At 40.5% G+C, this 19,142-nt stretch overlaps 1 protein-coding gene across 1 annotated transcript; it reads right to left on the bottom strand.

The window, feature by feature from the left end:
* Window positions 1-2,207: 2,207 nt before the first annotated feature.
* On the bottom strand, window positions 2,208-5,616 carry cyp1a (cytochrome P450, family 1, subfamily A). Its single transcript, XM_083900961.1, has 7 exons — window positions 5,528-5,616; window positions 4,227-5,101; window positions 3,984-4,110; window positions 3,798-3,887; window positions 3,564-3,687; window positions 3,377-3,463; window positions 2,208-3,228 (listed from the first exon to the last, which is right to left on the bottom strand). Exons 2-7 carry the CDS (start codon window positions 5,064-5,066, stop codon window positions 2,931-2,933), a joined length of 1,566 nt encoding a protein of 521 aa, XP_083757087.1. The 5' UTR covers window positions 5,067-5,101; window positions 5,528-5,616; the 3' UTR covers window positions 2,208-2,930.
* Between the last annotated feature and the right edge of the window lie 13,526 nt (window positions 5,617-19,142).

Here is a 19,142-nt window from a genome sequence, read left to right as displayed (position 1 = left end):
TCATACAACTGGAATGGAATGGTTATTTCTTCCAAAATGGTTCCTCTACATCTACAATGAGATCAGCTTTCCAGCTGGCATGTGAAAGAACAACAAGGCTCAAACTTTTCAAGTTTCATGTCTAACAAAGACTCATTGATGTGTAAGTAAATGAATGATTATTCTGGAACAGGCATGGACAGTAAGAAGCAAACTTTCCCCAGACATCCACAGTAACAAAAGATTCAAAAGAAAACAATAAACTGTCTGTGATATCATTAGAGCTTCAAGTTTGAGGCTGAATTACAGTAAAGATGTAGTCACATTGCATACTTCCACAATCAGCATACAGTCGTGGTGAAGAGGGCGTGTGATGCGAGTACAATGCAGATTAAAATAGTTCCGGATTCAAATCACAAAAACACCTGTTTATGTTTTCACTAGATATAAATAGAGGAGCAGAAAGGACTGTATCATGTGCAAAAAAAAGGGAGCTTTGTTGTTGGTAAAAGTACAACCAGATCCAACTTTCCATTATATGTGAACAGAGACGCGCAAAGTTATACATTTTTGTGTTGACAGGTGGAAGCAGATTGAAATTTCAACTACAAGTCAGATGTTTAACAGTGGGACAGACAGACAGACACGTGGTCATTTTACAAAAGATTATGACTTTGTGATTTATTTTGTAACTTACTTTAGGGGATAAGATATGTGGTCACAAATAAGGTTAACATTTAACGAGGATAATTACTGTCGTTACGGTTTCAGTCATTTTCGTAAACATACCGTTGAAAGATGATTTATGTTCCAGATGTGCGAGGTTAGTGGAAACATTTGTATGTGACATCCCTATGAGGATATACACACAACCAGTGTATTGTGGATGACAAACGGAGATAAATGTGCAGGAATACGCGGAGCATGTTTTGATAGATGATCATTTTTATGGTTTCAGGGGAGCATTAACTTGATAGGAGTAAGTATATCCCATATCAAATTCCAATACAAAATTCACTTTGTATGACACCATGACTCACTGCATGGGCACTGTGAGAATATGGGTAGCATGTTTTGATACTCTATTATAACAATAACTTGTTGTAATGTCATGAAGTACAAATACTTTGTTAGTGTACTTCAGTACAAAATTCACGTATCTGTACTTTACTATGTCATTTATATTTTGAGAAACTTCTGCTGTAACTCCACTACATTTCCTAAGATAAAATGTGTAGATTATTCCACATTTCCTCTAACTATCTGTGTTACACGTTACTACCAAATAAAATCAAGAGAAGAAGAGTTGCTCTGTATTTATATAGCGCATTATCTCCTCGTCTTTATGAGCTGCTTTATGCTACGGTTTTGCCATTCACACATCTTTCATAACCATACACACGCTTCAACATGGGGTTAAGTGTCTTGCTCAAGGACATATATAGACTAGCAGAGTCAGGAATTAAACCGACAACCTTCCAGTTGAAAGGCAACTCGTCCTACCACTGAGCTAACATGGCTCAATCCTTACTCCTTATTAGACATTTACCTACTAAAGTATTATTTAAAAAAGTGACTTTAACTTCTACTAAAGTAATGTTCTGTTAATGTAATGTACTTTTAATCACGTATCCCTTTAAGGTACTTTGTAGAAGACTGAGAAAAATATCCTCTGTCAAATATTGCTCCCAGTACAAAAGTACTTTGTATGACACCACTGCTCACTGCATGAGCGCTGTGAGAGCATGCGCAGAACCGCTGAGTAGCGCATATCGATGGGTATCATGATTTGTCACAACACCTCTTTTAGCTCCTTCACATTTGTAATTAGCCTCAATTCTTGCCACTCTTCTTGTCTCAGGACTATCTGTTAACCTTGACCACACAACCTGAGCGTATTCGGGCGATAATTGACTGATATACTACCTTCAGCTTGTCGCGAGGTGTCAAAAGAAAGCTCACCGCTCCTCCAAGTGCTGTTTGTGCTGTCCTCCGGGTTGACTCGTGACGTCATTTCCCCCTTTCCTCTCCCACGTGGCTTTGTTGTGATTGCCCTCTTCAGAAGTTCAAGTCAGTTCACAATCACATTTACAATTTAAATTTCAGTCATTTCAGTCACCTCTTTCAAACAGATGCTCACTTTCAGGGTTTTCCTTCAGTCAAATTCAGTCAATAATTCAAACAACACGATCATTAAATAATTTCTTTTCCTTTATTTGTGTGGCTGATTAAAGGATGCTCCAGTCATATGACTTCACATGCTGTACAATAATTGATACATTATAAAAAAATAGGAATATAAAAACTCTATAGCTTACTAATGTATTCCAAAATCACTGGAAATCTTTTGGTGTCCTGATAAATCTCACAGATGCACAACAAAAAGGAAACATTATCTCAAATATATACAAATGCTAGGCACACAAAAACGCATTTCCTAACTTGATACACACACAAAATCACATTCTGGGATACAAATATATCTTCATTGTCTTTCTTTGACATTATGATAGAATAAAACATATTAGCTTAAAGGTAAAACTTATATCATAAGGTTGTGTACTGTGTCACAATGAAGGTCACAATGGTCAAAATGACTACGTCTATCCAGAAAACATACCGTCTGTCCCAAAGTTGAACAAGGCAATTCAGTTTGTGTTAGATTTTACAACTTCTGAGTGTCAACAGTTTTAGTTACAGGACACCAAAACAGAAGAAACAAATCTTTCCTTACATTTCACTGAGAGGCCTCTGCCATGTGCAGCAGTTTCTCTTAGAGAGCCAAAAACATGACAGAGATACATTCACATGAACCTAGTAATCTCTGACACTCAGTAATATGCACATTTCACTCATTTGCCTCAATGCCATGAGCTCTGAATCAAATCTGGCATCCGTTGCCCTACATTCAGGGAAAAATGCTTCTTCCACTGATAATCTGTCTGCAACCCTTACAGTTCGCCCCTCTGTCGCATTGAAGCCTTCAGATGACAGCGTTTGTGCTTCATTGTCAGTCCATATTTAGGCGTCAGGTCCAGCTCCTCTCCTGGAATTGTGTGGAAGTGCAGCTTCTGGATAATAATTGCCAAGAAGAGGAAGACTTCATTTCGTGCAATGACCTCTCCAATGCAGCGCCGCTTCCCCAAGCCAAAAACCATGATCTTCTCCCCTTCCAGCTTGTTGAGTTCGGTGCCATCAGCGCTCAGGAAGCGTTCTGGTAGGAACACAGATGGCTCTTTCCACACTTCGCTGAAAAGAACAGTGAAGGAAGAAGATTTAGATTCATTACCGGCACGTAACCTGCATCTGCTTTAGCAGAACTCTCTCTGATTGTTGCATTTTGAGGAGCGTGAATGTGAAGGGTTTTTTTTTTCTCGGTGTAACAAACATAACTTACGGATCATGGTTGATCTGCCACTGATTGATGAAGACACACGTGTCTTTGGGGATGAAGTAACCATTCAGAGATGTGTCTTTTGTGGTGCTGAAAAAGAAGAGGCAGATGAAGTGTTAGAGCGTCTGTAGTTGTGTGATAACACCTGCACCTGTGCTACTCTCGGACTTCTTAAAGAGATGAAACTCACCAGTGTGGGATTGTGAAGGGCAGGAAGGAAGAGTGGCGGAATAACTCCAGGATGAAGGCCTCCAGGAAAGGTAACTTGGGTCTATCAGAGAGAAGAGGACAGCGATCCTGACCCACGTTGTCCTCTGAAAAATAACAAGACCATTAAATATTAGTTCAGGGGGAAGAGGGAGGCTGCAGTTAATCTAATCATTATTTTTTAATCCCCGATTCAGCAGGAAGTATCTGTACTCACGTATTTCTTGATAAAGCCTCTCCTGTATCTCTGGGTAGGCCACTAAGTACATCACTGACCATGACAATGCTGTGGAGATGGTATCAAAACCTAGATAGAGAAACACAATCTCTGTTAGGACTCCTGTCTTATCCTGAGGTCGCTGATGATCAGATCAATGAATGATCAAGAATGATGTAGACCTACCCGCTCCAAACAGGTCGTTGACAATTCCTACAATCTTCTCATCTGACATCTGGATGTTAGAGTTCTCATCCAGCTTCCTGTCCTCGCAGTGATCAATGAGGGAGTCAGTGATGTCACGGATGTTGTCCTGCAGAAAGACGTTTGGACAATCATAATTTAGCTTGACAGGACAGTGATGGAAAAGAAAATCAATGTAACTCAACAAGAATGGTGCAGAGATGATGTCCTGGATGTGTGACATACCTTGTTAAAGGTGAGATAGTGCTCGCTGACAATCTTCTGCACAAACTCAATGAAGCGTTCATTGATTTTCAGAAACTTCTTCATCGATGCGCTGGGAAGGAACTGGAGAATAGGGATGAAGTCTGCGGGGTTGCCGCTGCCCACCACTTGACCAAACTCATCACTGAGGTTCACCAAGCTGACCAGCTCCTGGTCATTGTGGCCGTAGCGTCGGCCAAAGCACATTCCACAGATCACATTAGCTACAGAGACGACGATGTAGCGGAATGGGTCGAAGGACCCCTCAGCCTTCATGACAGCGTTGAGCTCATCGATCAGATACTCTCCTTCTTTGCACACGTGTTCCTCGAGAACGCAGGAGTATTGTGGGGTCGTTCCCTCCAGGGTGGCAAAGGAGCGGAGGGCGCTGTAGGCCAGTTTTCGGCGGGCACGCCAGACACCGGCCTGGTCTGTGCTGAAGGCCAGACTCTTACCATTGCTGATAAAGCGGAAGCTATACAGGTCAGGCCTGCCCGCAAAATCTTCCCCCTGCTTGATGAGAGCCTGTCGAACAGTTTCGCTGCCACTCAGCACAACCACGGGACGCATGCCAATCTGGATCTGGAAAACATGGCCGTAGCGCTTGCCCATTTCAGTGAGGCTCAGGTAAGGTTTGCTGCCCACCTCCAGCACATTCCCAATAATGGGCAGGGGCTTTGGTCCTGGCAGCCGACGAAGCCCCTCAGGAATATCATTGTTGAAAAACTTGAGCAGCAGGTACATCAGACACATCGTCGTCACAGCCACCAAACCCTCATATACCGACACTGCTCCAATAAATGGCAGTATCATTAGTGCCATAATGACGTCTCCTTTTTTTCTGGCTTCAACACAATCTGGAAATTAAATAGGTGGGGCATTAGTGCAGTGAAGGCAGGGAGGAGAAGAGGTGTTGAGCAACATGTTGACTACTTGCACCATAACATTTATAAGTAGGCAGACTTCAAAAACTGTCACAAAGTACTTGCTTGTTGTTCACCTGAATCTATATAAATTGCTTTCATGCAACCGTTTTATAATGAGGTGGTCTATGCAGAGAGGGAAGCTGTGGAAGGTTTCCAACCACCATCTACAACAAAAATCTAAACCTCAATGAAGAGAACACAAGCATTCAAAAGAGCATGCACATTTAAAGTTAAGTGCAAACTCAGTCTTATTATACACGTCACTCTTGCAAAAAAATATTCTGCGCTCAGCACTTTTCCCCCCTGCGTTTCCCAGTGACTCTGAACTCAGGCATATTGTGTGCATATTAAACTTACCTTGAGTGACGCGGTCAAAGAAGAGCGATGGCACGATCCCTCGAGTGCGTGCAAAAAATAGTACGAATAGATCTGGAGAATTAGTGTTCGAGTTTACTCACTTAATGTTCCTAAAACAGAGAATGGGCTCTGACTTTATAGAGCGCTCCGCAATTTCATTGGCTGATGCGCGCACGACGTAACCTCTCCCCCTTTCTCTTTCTCTCTCTCTCCCTCCCCGTCTTTGTCATGAATGAAGTTTAGTGCAGAGGTGTGTGTGCGTGTGAGAGAGAGAGTGTGTGCGTGATATGAGCGCACGCACAATTTCAAAACTACATTTCACACTTTGTTGTCACAAAGTTTGACATGATTCATTTTGGAGCCACCATGGAATAATATTACACTCAGATCTGTGACAACAGATCAGCAGCATCTGCAGGATGCTTTACAGAGTTTGCACATGCACCCATTTGTCTGCACGCGTTTGTATTCGGACATATGATGACCTATGATATATTAATAAGTGCGTCTGCTCGGATCAAATCATGAAAACTTTGACCTCGAATAATGTTTTCCTGAGTGTACTTTTTTTTCATCCATCTTTCCATCAATCAACCAATCACACCTTGGCTGAACCGTATGAGTTACAAATAACTTTCCCATGCAGAGAATAAAAACGCAATCGGGGATTTTTTTTTTGTCTCCTGTCAAGACAAAGAATTGCTGTTGATCAGGTTAGATTCCTTTGATGGCATGATAATGTGCTTCAAAATAGAACTGGGTGATGATAATTATAGAAGTGTGTTGTTGGACGTAAATCGTGAACCCACACATCACACACTTCCATTCATAAAATAGTAGTAGCCTTGATTTTGCTCCACTCACTTTTGTGATAAATGACATGGGGAAATGTGGGAGAGAATATCGCGTGCAGGAGGAGAGAGATGATTAAAGATCTAATTGGAGAAGCACGGCACATCACATCATCCGCGCTTGTGTAAATGTTGCCATGACTCTGTGTGTCTTTCGTCAATCAGGTCGAAAAATAGCAGTTTGTCACATCCGCCACACGCAGCAACCACCCAGACAGGTTTAAGTCCTGATAAAACAGTAAAATGCCATTGCGTGCTTGTACCTGTTAGTTAGTTCTCCACCGGAGTTAAAGATTGACCAGCTGCGTGAGAGCGCGGAGGAGGATGCTGGGGGTGGGTTGGGTAGAGGGGGGTTCATATGATTGGTTCAATACTCCATCCACTTCTTTAACCCTTATATCCAAAGAACATTTTTCTGAGTATTTAGTCAACTTTAGATTCGGAGTAAACTTTCATTTCATAATATGAAACATGTGGGACTATTAAACAGACGCACGGTTAAATCAAAGTGTTTATTTAACTCTAACACGCTTCCTTTTGAGGGATTGAGCTTGCTTGTTTGTTTATTCGTGTATTTATTTTTTATTCATTTTGGTTTACTAGGTATAAATATTTTATTTTGTTTTGAACGTTAATGTTCACGTTGTTCTTGAATGTGGCGATGTACATATTGAAATTTATACACATTACAAATAAACACAAAACATTATTTATTTATTTTTTATTTTTCAACAAAAACAAAACTATTCTGATATCTGCTCCTGGCATAATGAAAAAAACAGAATACAGCATAAAGCTGCAGGTAATAAACCACCTGATGAGGCATAAGCTGATTTAATATATTTTGTGTGTATCTAAACTTTACATTTAGCGGGGAATGGGTACAACATGAAATAAAATGCTATGTATTGGCTGCCCTTCAAATTAAAGGTAACTTTTGGATATTAATATTATTAAACCTTAACAACTCCTTTAAGTTTGTAATTTGAAATAGGCAGAACTTTTTTGTCATAACGCAACAATGAGTCACAATAAGTTTCACAATAAAATAGATTCAGTCCGGCAGGTAAAACTTTTGGTTTATTCTGCATAATCCTCTCTGCTTTGTGTCGTGCTGATCCTCCCGGACTGCGTGTTGACTCCCCGGGGACTCTCGCCGTGCGCCTCGGCGCTGCGCCTCTGGGGCAGCAGGTTGCGTGAGAAGCGGAGCTGCCCGTCCAGAGGGGAGGGTCTCGGTCTTCTGGACAATCCTAAATCTGCTTGGCCAAGTCACGCGAAGGCAGCAGCCTCTGGAAAAGACACAAGGGTCTTAAACTTGCAGAACAAAGAGCGCAGGACGCGAGAGTCGAGTCCCTTTCCCCCCCACACTGCTTTGGGCACGAAGGTGCACACATACAGTACTATTTAAGCGCGATAGCCTCTGTAAATGCGAGGATCTTGGGGCTTTAGAGTCATGCAATCTGCCACTCAGGCTTCATTCTTTGCAGTCATGCAACACGGTGGGGCCGGACCCACAGGCGAGAACCCAACAAACGGCACAAGAAGTTATAAAACTGGAACTTAGAAAACAAGGTGAATGGTCACCTCTTCTCTTATACGCAGTGGAGACCAGTGGAGCGATGTTGGACTGAGTCGTTCAGCATGTTTTATTTTCATCATCGAATAAAGATTTTCAGGACAGTGATACACTACATTTATCTTTGTATGTTAAATATAAATTTTAGGTAGGTATTTGAAAAATAAGCAATATATGACAAGATTAAAATGTATTTAGGTCATTTAACCCTTTAAGGTACTACTCGACCATTTGGTCGACCACACTTTAAGTCACTATATCTCATTGAAAAATGCATCAAGCTGAACTCACTAACACTAAATTAATGTGACTTGTTCTGAATGTTGTACATTTATGAATTATGCAAACCAGGTTTATAATGAACTGACGTCTCAACCATTTGGTAGAGGCCTGTATCTGAAATACTGTAGGGTCTAATTCCCCGTTATTGTTATCATAAGTAAATAAAATCAAATAATAATAATAAAAAAAATGCTTTTACTTTTTTCTTGGTGCATACCTTAAAGGGTTAAGGGAAAACTAACTAAGAGATAAGCAATAAACTGATCATTACTTGGCAGCACACACTAATATGAAATACACCTGAAATGCACAACTGCTCCTCTATTCAGTACGATTTATCCATCATGTATTTTGGGGTTGTGTGTGTGTCTCTCTCTCTCTCTGTGTGTGTCTGTGTGTGTGTGTGTGTGTGTGTGTGTGTGTGTGTTTGTGTGTGTGTGTGTGTGTGTGTGTGTGAGAGAGAGAGAGAGAGAGACTGTATGAAACTGAACCTGATAAAAGATGAACATGACTGCGATCCTGTGCATGAGGTGAGAGCAGGCTGCATTCTCAGTGAGCGCTCAGGCTGCAGGAGTGTGTGTGTGTGTGTGTGTGTGTGTGTGTGGGTGTGTGTGTGTGTGTGTGTGTGTGTGTGTGTGTGCGTGTGTGTGTGTGTGTGTGTCAGATCACTGCAGGTGAACCACATATCACAGCTTGAGATAGAGCAACAGTAAATGTCAAACAAGGGGCTAAAAACTGCACCTCATCTTTCAAATTCACTAACCCCCCTAACTCTCATGAGCCACAGGCTCAGCCAGAATCTATTTGCAGACACCAAAGAGTAAAAAAAAAAAAAAAGCAGGTCAAAGAATGAAAAATACTGAAGTGATGGTGATTACTTTGTTTGTCCTGAGGGGAGCTATAGGGAGAAAGGATTGATGAGGGTGCCACAAATCTATTCAAACAATTAAAGAGATTGCCACAGGAGGCAAACGTGTTTAGAGCACAGGTCGAGTTGGACACTGGTCTGCTGGTGATTGCTGTTGGCTTGTCCATTTCACAGAACTGGGACTGTGAAAAAAAAAAAGCAGGGTAAAAAATGCTTTGCCCAGAGCCAAACGTATAGCTCTTAAAAAATTCTTGGACATAAAAGCAGGTGTAATGACTGTGAAGGTTGTTAGTTTCTACTCACGCAGAGGCTGTCACGCACACATCTTCAGAGCAGGTGTGTACCTCTGCTTCACTGTGTGAATATCTGTGTTTGCATACCGGTGCTGTCCAAGGCCTTTTTTTTCTCCCCCGCCCTTTCTTCTTTGAGGTGGTCGTCATAGTTTAGTTGGGGCTGGAGAGTGAATGCAGCTTTTCATGATCAAAGAAACTTGTGATTATAAAAAAAACATATGTCCAAAAAAAAAACATTTCCCAAAAGACGCTGTTGGTGTTTTGTGTCATTTAGCAAATCAGCGTTAGACACAAATGTTGCACTTTCAAAGGAGAAAATCAACAATAAAATACTGTATAAATCCGTTTGAGAATTTACCAAAGAAATAGAAGCAGACATTTCTCCATCAAATTATCAGAGATAATCTCCTGCAACTGGGTGTGCCTTGTAATCAGTGGCAACACTTGACCTCTTTGAATGAAATAACACACATTTCCAATCTGAATCTTCTTCATTTCACATGCTACTTCCACTTTAACCAAACATCTCTACCACTACAGTGATCCAGTTACCTGTACCTGTGCCTCGTGGCCCCAGAGCGTGTGGCCTCTTTTCTCTGTCGCTCTTCATCACCTGCCTCCCTCGTGAGATCTATATCCACGTCAACACCGGTATCTTCTTCCTGCTGACAATCAGGCAGACAAATGGCTGAAACATAAGACGCATGGCAGAGGTAATAAACTGAGTTTGTGCCCCTTTAATACTAAATCCATTAATGCATTAATTGTAATGCATTGTTTCCTTAGGTTATATACTATTACAGCACACAACAAACCTGATGATATACAGAACTAAAGCTACAGTCTTGACAGAATTTTCTCGGATCATAAAACCTGTGACAGGGCGAAAGTTGGGAACATATTCAATACAAGTAATTTACATATACGTTTCATCGTTTACTTCACTTTTGTTGAAGTAAAAGTACTTTATGTACATATACTATGCAGTTACATGTTATGTGCATTTGCATTTAAGCTGTCGTCCCTTGTCCCTGTTTTGCAAATTACACGTTTACCTGAAGGGTTATATCAGTAACTACGGCAGTTACTAATTAAAAGTAATTAAAAACTGCAAGTGAGGAAGGAAATGAAGGAAGTAACGCGTGGCTGCGGCTGATCTGACAGGTGCTCATTACTGAGGCGTAACAAAATGAATTACAGTATTTTTTTTAATGGACTTAATGTATATGTCTGTTTGCAAAAAGTACAGGGCAGGTTTTGATTCAGTTCTTTTTGGATGGAGCTCAAAGACAAAATCTAAGATTTTGGTCATGGTCTGGACACACATTTGGGATAAATATATTTTATTGTAATTATCGGAAATATTATGGCGATAGCATTGTATTCCTTTTACAATATCACTGTGTTAATAACAATGGTAATTGTGTGGAAACACTGAGATAATCTAGTAATTCCATAATATCCATCTTAATAATAGGCTATAGCATCGGTGTGACACCTTCACATGAAAATGTTTGATATTTAACATAATGATAAAGCTGAAAGTCCTTCATTATGTTTTGCACACATGCATGTGCACAGACAGACCCCAGGTGGTGCTGAAGCACCTGCCCTTTTGCCCTCTGACCAGGTGAGGGAAACTTTTGAAAGACAGTTTTTACTCATTTCTATTCCCCATTTTGTGTGTAATTATATGTGGCCCATGGCAAAAAAAATGGCTTGTTGAAACAATATGCTCAATGAAACAAGTAAATATGTAAGTGAATGCATGTGACGTGCCATTGCATTATTAATATTTGTTTCACTGAATAATATGAGTGCTCTTTTTTACATGAGCTCCTGCACCCATACACATTACTTATTGATTTCCACAATGTACAGTAAGGTGTTACAGAAATATGTTTATTTTATGCATTTTTTTTTTTTTAGAAAATATTTTTTCCTAGTTGTTTGTTCTTGTTTTCCCTTTTTTTATAGATCTCAGAGGCAGAGGTGGAATGAGTACAGAAATATTCTCAAGTAAAAGAACCATTATTTTGTTTAAAAAAAAAGAAGAAACTGCTCTAAAAATGTACTCAAGTTAAAGTGAAAAAGTAGCTTTTACTCAGAGTTACTTAGTTACTTTTTTTTAACATGGTTGGGGTTCTTTAAGGACAAGGGGACACAAATTAAAGGCAAACCTTCACAAATTAAAGAGCTGACAAAATAAAACATGTAAGCACATAATGTATCAGTCAAAATGGGTCAGAGGCCACAAATCCTTTAACTTTCTCACTTACTCAGGAACCATAATTATCACCTGTCCTCATCATTCACTGACAAAACAATTTTTATTGCTATTTGTATTCTTTTAAAAGGTTTACTCAATAAAGGATGTGAAAAAAAAAAATCTATACTTATGTAAAAGTAAAATTACAATTTTAGTACACACACACACACACACACACACACACACACACACAAAACCTACTCCACCTTTCCACCTCTGGTCAACAGATAGAGAGGATAATTGCATAGATGCAGAAGACCAGAGGTCATAGGTCACAGCAGGAGATATGAGGAGATAACAGGGTCAGGATGGGTCGCCACGTAAGACTCAAAATCAGCTGCTGATATGACTTTCACACGCAACCATGAACCCAACACACACGACAGAGAAGGGATGGTGTGTGTGTGTGTGTGGGTGTGTGTGTGTGTGTGTTTGTGTTTGCATGAGAGAAAGACTGCGTGTGTGTGAGTGAGTGAGTGTGTGTATGGGTGAGTGTATGGGTGGGGGGGGGGGGGGTGTTGGATCACCTTCCCTTCCTGACCAGGCGTGAATACCAGATTAGTAAGTGAGCTAATGGCTTCCCCCTCCTCTCTCTCTCTCTCTCTCTCTCTCCCTCTCTGTCCTTATGCAAGCCCAGTATTTGCTCTCCGCGGCAATAACAATAGTTGCGTGCAGAAATATCTCGGTCATCCATCTTTCTGTCACCTCTCCCTCTCTGGCGCAGCACGAAGGTGTCATAACTGCGCGTAAATAGTCCGGGCCAAGGAGGGCGAGATCATAAAGGGGAAGCCCTTAGGATGCGTGTCTGCGCAGAGGCATGACCCGCACGCTGTGCGTGTGTGAATATTTGACTCATTTTCAGCTTAACACGGAGAAAGAACATCAATCAAGGGACGACACTGCGCAGCAGCAGCAGCAGCAGCAGCGGTTCAAATGTTAAATCATTTTTCTTAATGGCACGGCACAGACGCGCGCGTTTGCAGCTGTTTTGAAGACACTGCATTGACTTCAGTTCATTTATAAGGTAAAATATGAAATATCTAACCATATAAGGTAAGATATTTTTTTAAGGTAAGATATTTCAGGTTTTACCTCATTAGGACTATAGGTTTTGAGGATTACTGGTCCTCACGAGGTCTGTTTATGCCAAAGAGTTATCAAACACACACCAGCACATATACAGTATATACTGCTAATATTCTGTCAGTATATGTATTAGTAATAATATATATACAGTATATATACTGACAGTATATTAGCAGTAAAGACAAACTTGAGGATCCTGATCCTGAAGCTAACACATTAGACATAGTTCTCCAATCGTGCAACAAATATTGTTCCCCATATTGTTTAACAGCCAATGTGACTCAGGTAAAATGCATTGGCTGATTTTTATTTAATTTTTTTTAGTCTGTGCAAAGACAAGCATGCAGAATATGGATTGTATAGTTTGTTTAGGTTGGATAGATAGATAGATAGATAGATAGATAGATAGATAGATAGATAGATAGATAGATAGATAGATAGATAGATAGATAGATAGATAGATAGATAGATAGATTGATTGATTGATTGATTGATAGACATCATCCATCATCCAAACTCTTTCCCGAAGAAAGGGTTTGTCAAAGGTTCTTGGTAACACGAATGGTTCCAGTAAGAATCATTTAAACCCCATTTCCTGAATAAAGGTCCAGGTCCAGGTGGAAGCTTTATAAAAAGGTTCTACCTGAACCCGAAAGGTTCTCCTGTGAAGAACCCGAAGAACCTTATATGGATCTACTTAGCACTTTTATTTCTAAGAGTGTATACAAGGGCATGTGCACATCCCTCAAAACCAGCACCATACATTTTACTACAGTGAAACTCTCCAGAGGAAACCTGATTCACATTGTTAGGCGTCTCAAAAAGCAGCTCAGTGTGGATACTGACACTACCCGAATCTGTGGTTTATTTCTATTTTTACAGCATTGAGCAGAGTCACGGTGAGTGCATCTGTTTCTGGACGTACCCATTACCTCATGTCCTAGTTCAGTGTTATAGGATAGATGCCAGAGTACAGTGTTTGCTATAGTTAGTTCTGGTATATGATCCTCTCTTCCTATTGGGAAATAAGATATGGATAAGCTTGGCACGCTAAACAAGTCATGCATGACACAAAGGAATAACCAACCCCCCCCCAAAACCACACTCCTCCCCCCAAAACACACACACACACACACATTGCCCCCACTGCAACCCTCATTGCAATGCAGACCAACGGGCCATCATATGGGTTAATCCAAACAGCAGAGAGGTCTCACTCTGAATCGTGTGTTTAGAACTATAAGGAATGGGTCAAAGATTATTATTGCATATATACTGTAATGTCATATTTAGTAGTATCTAGGATATATGGGTCACACCATGTACCAGCAGAGATATGCATAAACAATTTTAAAATAATTAATTTAATGCATATAAGAAGATAATTTGAGGAATGGATGAAGAAAAACATGATATGGGAGCATAATTTAAACAAAGAAAGAAAGAAAGAAAGAAAGAAAGAAAGAAAGAAAGAAAGAAAGAAAGAAAGAAAGAAAGATTGGATGCAGCAGCAACAGCAGTGTACGCGGGTCCACTTTTTTCCGCAGGAGTGGTTCCTCCCTCCATAGACGATCTGTGGGTTAATCATTGTGCATTGCGTGCAGACTGTGTTTGCTCGGACAGAGCCAAGGGTCGGGAGGTTGTGTACAGACAGAGCAGAGGGAGGTATCGGGCACCCTTTTCTATCAAAACAATCAGCGGCCGTTTTTTAGACATGCACGCTAAGTTTTGTAAAGAAAAAAAAAAAAAGAAATGCAAGAAAATGTGTGTAATGCATTTTTAGACCAACTATGCATATGTAGGCTGCTGTAGCAGCTGCATGCGTTTCCCACGTCTGCATATTTCTAGTGAAGACATTTGTAATGCATGATATTAGAGAATAGAAATAGCCTTTTACTACAGCTCAACATTTGACATTTTCTTTTATATGTATTATTTTTTTGTTAAATGAACTGTAGCGAAGCAAATTTAATGTGTCAAATGATTACGTTGTATATTTACAGTATTGTTTCATTGCTTTTGGGGGGTAATATTCTTTAAATGAATGTCACATAACTGTTATTTACAGGTACATTATATATTTTATTTTATTTTTACTTAGTTTGTTAAAGTTTTTTCTTAAATTACAAGAATCACCCTGATACAGGAGATATCTAATTATTACATATGGCCATAGACTGTATTTGTGGCACATACAGAAGTCAAACCGTTATTTTACAGTTTCTTAAGCACTATGATATTCTACAGTAAAAATCTGGCACCCTGAGAGAGATAAACAGAAACCTTGCTGGTGTATTTTTTATGAATGTGAATACACTCTAATGAGGACACTGAGTCAGAGAATTTGGAGACATTGTCCGTCACTTTGGAGATGACAAGCACAGCGTCCTTTTGTTGCTGCACCCGAGTATGTGTGGTCAGAAAGAGGTCAGGAGGTATGGTCAACTATCCTGTGGTGTGTCGGTGCAGCGAAAGCAATAATAGTCATCACATGACAGCTTTAAGCAGTAGGCTACCTCAAGAATGAATAACTCTGCCTGGCGGTAAGTGCCCCCTGTGTGACCCCTGAACTCTGAAGAGAAAGAGATTAAAAAGACATGATGGATTTGTGTGTGTGTGTGTGTGCCATATTACTCATGTTTTGAGGACCTGTTTGTTGACAGTCTTATTACGTATGTATGTTCACATAACTTGATTGTAAGGTATAGATTTATTCAAAGTGTCCAACTCTGTTAAATTACTCTGTGGTGATTTGACCATCACCTTGTTCTATTAGGCATTTTCAGGTCACAGAACAAATTGACTTTCCCTGGTGTCCAGTTCTTAGCACGTTGAGCACCATTCTATGTCCTTCCATTATCTTTTAACTTCAAAATATGAAATTCTATAAAGGGAACAAGGTATAAATTCAGTCTGCTTGTCGGTCCAAATGTTGTTCTTGCTGTTGTCTTCTTCTTATTCTTCTGTGTACCGGCTTCTTCTATTTTTAATAGTAAATCGACTCCCAGTTGCATGTTCTGGGTGTGTTAGTCAGACTTAGCGAAATTTGATAGTGCAGTTCAAGTACAGTTTCAGTCGGACAAAGTGTTTACATGTAATTTAATAGTCCGAATTTAGACTTGCACATACATTTGTTTTTGCTTCTGTATAACAACACACAGGGAAAGAACAATGTTTCCCTTAAACAGAGGTGGTGTGGAATCTCTGGAGACGTCCCCTTTTTAAGGAGATGAGTGAAGCCCATGTGAATGTCAGTGATTATTACCAGATGCTCATAGACCCACTGATAATAATGTGGTAATGGATTCTTCTTTGACTGACCTCAGTGAGCACCATACATCCCAAGCCATGCAAACTACCAAACATGTTCCACACATTGTTCATTAGTCACTTGGCTGCAGTTTGCTCTCTGCACCTTGGCTGGCACTCCAAGGTTTGCTCTTGTAAATGTTTGTTGTGTAGCGTGAGCCGAGTTTACTACTTACGCGGGCCACACGGTGAAGCAGGTGGCTCGCACTATTGCCTCACAGCAAGCGGGTTGCCAGTTGGCATCTTTCCGTGCGTGCGAGTTTGCATTCTCGTTGTTTGTCTTGTCCTGCAATGGACTGGCGACCTGTCCAGGGTGTGACCACCGCCTTTTTGCCCGATGTCCGTTGGGATTGGCTCCAGCAGCCCCGCGACCCTCATGTGGAGGATAAAGGGAAAGACCATGAATTAATTAATTACTACTTATGTGGAAAATAATTTCAACCATACAGTGCATAAACCAACATGCACCATAGTTATAGTTTGCACAGATCTGCACTATATGGACAAAAGTATGTGGACACCTGACCATTACACTAACAGGGACATAATGATGTATTTAAATACATATACAGTTATTTACATATGCAGTTTTAACAGCTTCCACACTCCTTGAAATACCTTCCTCAAGATGTTTCTTTGGGAATTTGTGCCCATTCAATCTGTACAGCATTTATGAGGCCTGGCCTTCATGGCTCGCAATCTCTGTTCCAATTCATCCCAAAGGTGCTCGAGTAAAGGCAGTAATCCAACAACGTGTTAACTTGCAGGTCCTCGTGCTGCAGGAGATTAAAGATGGTGATCACAAATCAGGAATGTTAAAGAATAATATGGGTATTTTTCTGTCTCAACAAAAACACTGGGCACTGGTGCAACAATGAGCATAAGCTCTACAATCAGTAACCAAAATAACTGCAGTGTAATCCCGTGAGGTATTTATCTGTGTAAAAACACGGGTGATGCCAGGTCAAAAACATCAGTAACTTAAACTCACAGTATTACCTTCACTCTGTCGGCAGCAGGTCTCTCTCTGTTCTTGAAACAACATTTTATCTGGTGATTGAGGTCAGTCAAGTTCTTCCACACCAGACTCATCAAACCTTTATACTGTAGTCCTTACTTTGTGCACTGGAGCACAATCATGTTGCAATAGAAAAGGGCCTTCCTCAAACTGTTGCCACAAAGTTGGAAGCCTAGCATTGTCCAAGATGTCTCGGTATTGCTGAAGCGTTAAGATTGCCCTTCATTGGAGATAAGAGGCCGAGCCCAAAGCCTGATAGAAACACCTGAGTTCAATTCTTAACAGGTGTGGCCAGTTACTTTTGTCCATGTCCACAGCTCGGTTACTATACTGAGCGGCAAGAGAGGTGTCCGAGTGTCAATGGTTCTAGGAATTCAGCCAAACGCATGCGAGAACGGATCGAGTTTTTGTCGGGCAATGACACAAGATACACAATAACAGTGGTAGCCTAGTGGTTAAGTAACTGGACTCATGTTGGTGAGGTTGTAGGATTGAATCCAGCTCCCAGGGTATCTACTTGATTTACCATGTTATTATTGTATAAAGCATTATGAGTATTAAAGGTGCCATATGTAAGAATGTGGCCAAAAACGGTTACTACATTAATTTCAAAATACCAATGTCTTTTAGGTTTCGTTTACTGACGTAACTGGCAACCCGTGGTTCCGCTCGGCAGCTGAGACTCTACTGACTGCAATGATTGGTAGACGGCGGTAGGTGGCGCCACATGCCAAAACATGATTTCAAAAGATTAACATGATTTGCAGTCTGCAAAATATTTTTTTTAATGCAAATATTTTGGCTGTACTGTTGTTGTTGGTGAGTTCAGTGTGTTTAATGAATATTATTCCTGAGTCTCTGTGACATATTAGAAGGATTTTATGGCAAGTTGCATTAGATTTATTACATAATGCACCTTTAAGCCTTAATAATCCATAAATTATATTGTATAAAGCATTAACAAGCTTGGGATGCATTAAATATTACTATAAATAAATATATTGGGTGTGTGGTGGTGGGAACCTTGATTGGGCCAGCATACATTAGCCCTGCATGCCACGATGTCTCACTCCAAGGTTTTCTCAAAAGTTGGCTACTACTACTGGTTGTTCAGCAGTTTCACAGGAAAAATGCCTCTTGTTATCTAAAGTTAGCTAACTTTAGCTACCTAAAGTTACCAAGAGAGAGCAAAGAGTTAGCAAGAGAGGGATCATTCTTAAACCTAAAGTGTTGTCTCGTTTTATGCTTCCGTGTTCCCTTCATCACTCGTGAGGTGAAAAGCATCATTTTGTGTCGCCACAGACGTGAAAACAAAACTCTGCAACCCAGAGGAGCTGCGAACTCACTTGACAAAAGTTTGAATGTCTCAGACATTTATTTATAGTGAAAAATACCAACTGCGGCTTCAAATGGGAACGGCTCAGAATAAAACATGGTGGAAATCTGGGATAGAAACTTAGGTAGAGGATGACAGAATCTAAACGACAGATTGAGACACAAATAATTTCCTGGCACTGCGTGTGGAAGCTCTTGTTATGCAGTTTGCAAGTGGAGCACTGAGGCTATTGTGTGCCAAGCTTTATCTCCTTAATCAGTCCTCTTTGCACCCAGTTAATCATTTGTGCATGCCAGGGCTCAGACTCACTCAATTCATTACACGCAGTGGGAGAACAGAGGGAGGATGATGACACCATGCTTGATAATGCTGACTTAGCCACTGGACAGTGTCATGAATTATTCAGACACTGGCCCAGTTTGGGAACAGATTTGACTGTGTAGCGATTGTGCGCCTCTTTGTCTGTGTAGAGTGGAAGCAAATAAGGCCTGATAAATATAGCCATTTGTTTATGCATGTGTATGTGTGTGTGTGTATGTGTGTGTGTGTTTGTGTGTGTGTGTAGCTTATTGTTACCTAGGAAAGGTGAGCAGTTCAGCGACACGCCTATATGTGTAATCCACTTATATAAGCATGTACATATAATGCAATCCAGGATTAAGCACATCAAAAAAGTGGTGAAGTAAGTTAACACTGCTGTGCCGGCATGTGTGATAAGTAAAGGCAG

This window comes from Microchirus variegatus (genome assembly GCF_963457635.1).
Source record: "Microchirus variegatus genome assembly, chromosome: 14".
NCBI lineage: Eukaryota > Metazoa > Chordata > Actinopteri > Pleuronectiformes > Soleidae > Microchirus > Microchirus variegatus.
Note: the sequence above shows the minus strand (reverse complement) of the source record. Positions and strands in the feature narration are given on the sequence as shown.

Coding starts and splice junctions, on each gene's coding strand:
- cyp1a (XM_083900961.1), bottom strand. CDS start 5,066: ATGGCACTAATGATACTGCCATTTATTGGAGCAGTGTCGGTATATGAG. Junction 3,464..3,563: donor CCCTTCACAATCCCACACTG/GTGAGTTTCATC, acceptor CTTCTTTTTCAG/CACCACAAAAGACACATCTC. Junction 3,229..3,376: donor TGGCAGATCAACCATGATCC/GTAAGTTATGTT, acceptor TGTTCTTTTCAG/CGAAGTGTGGAAAGAGCCAT.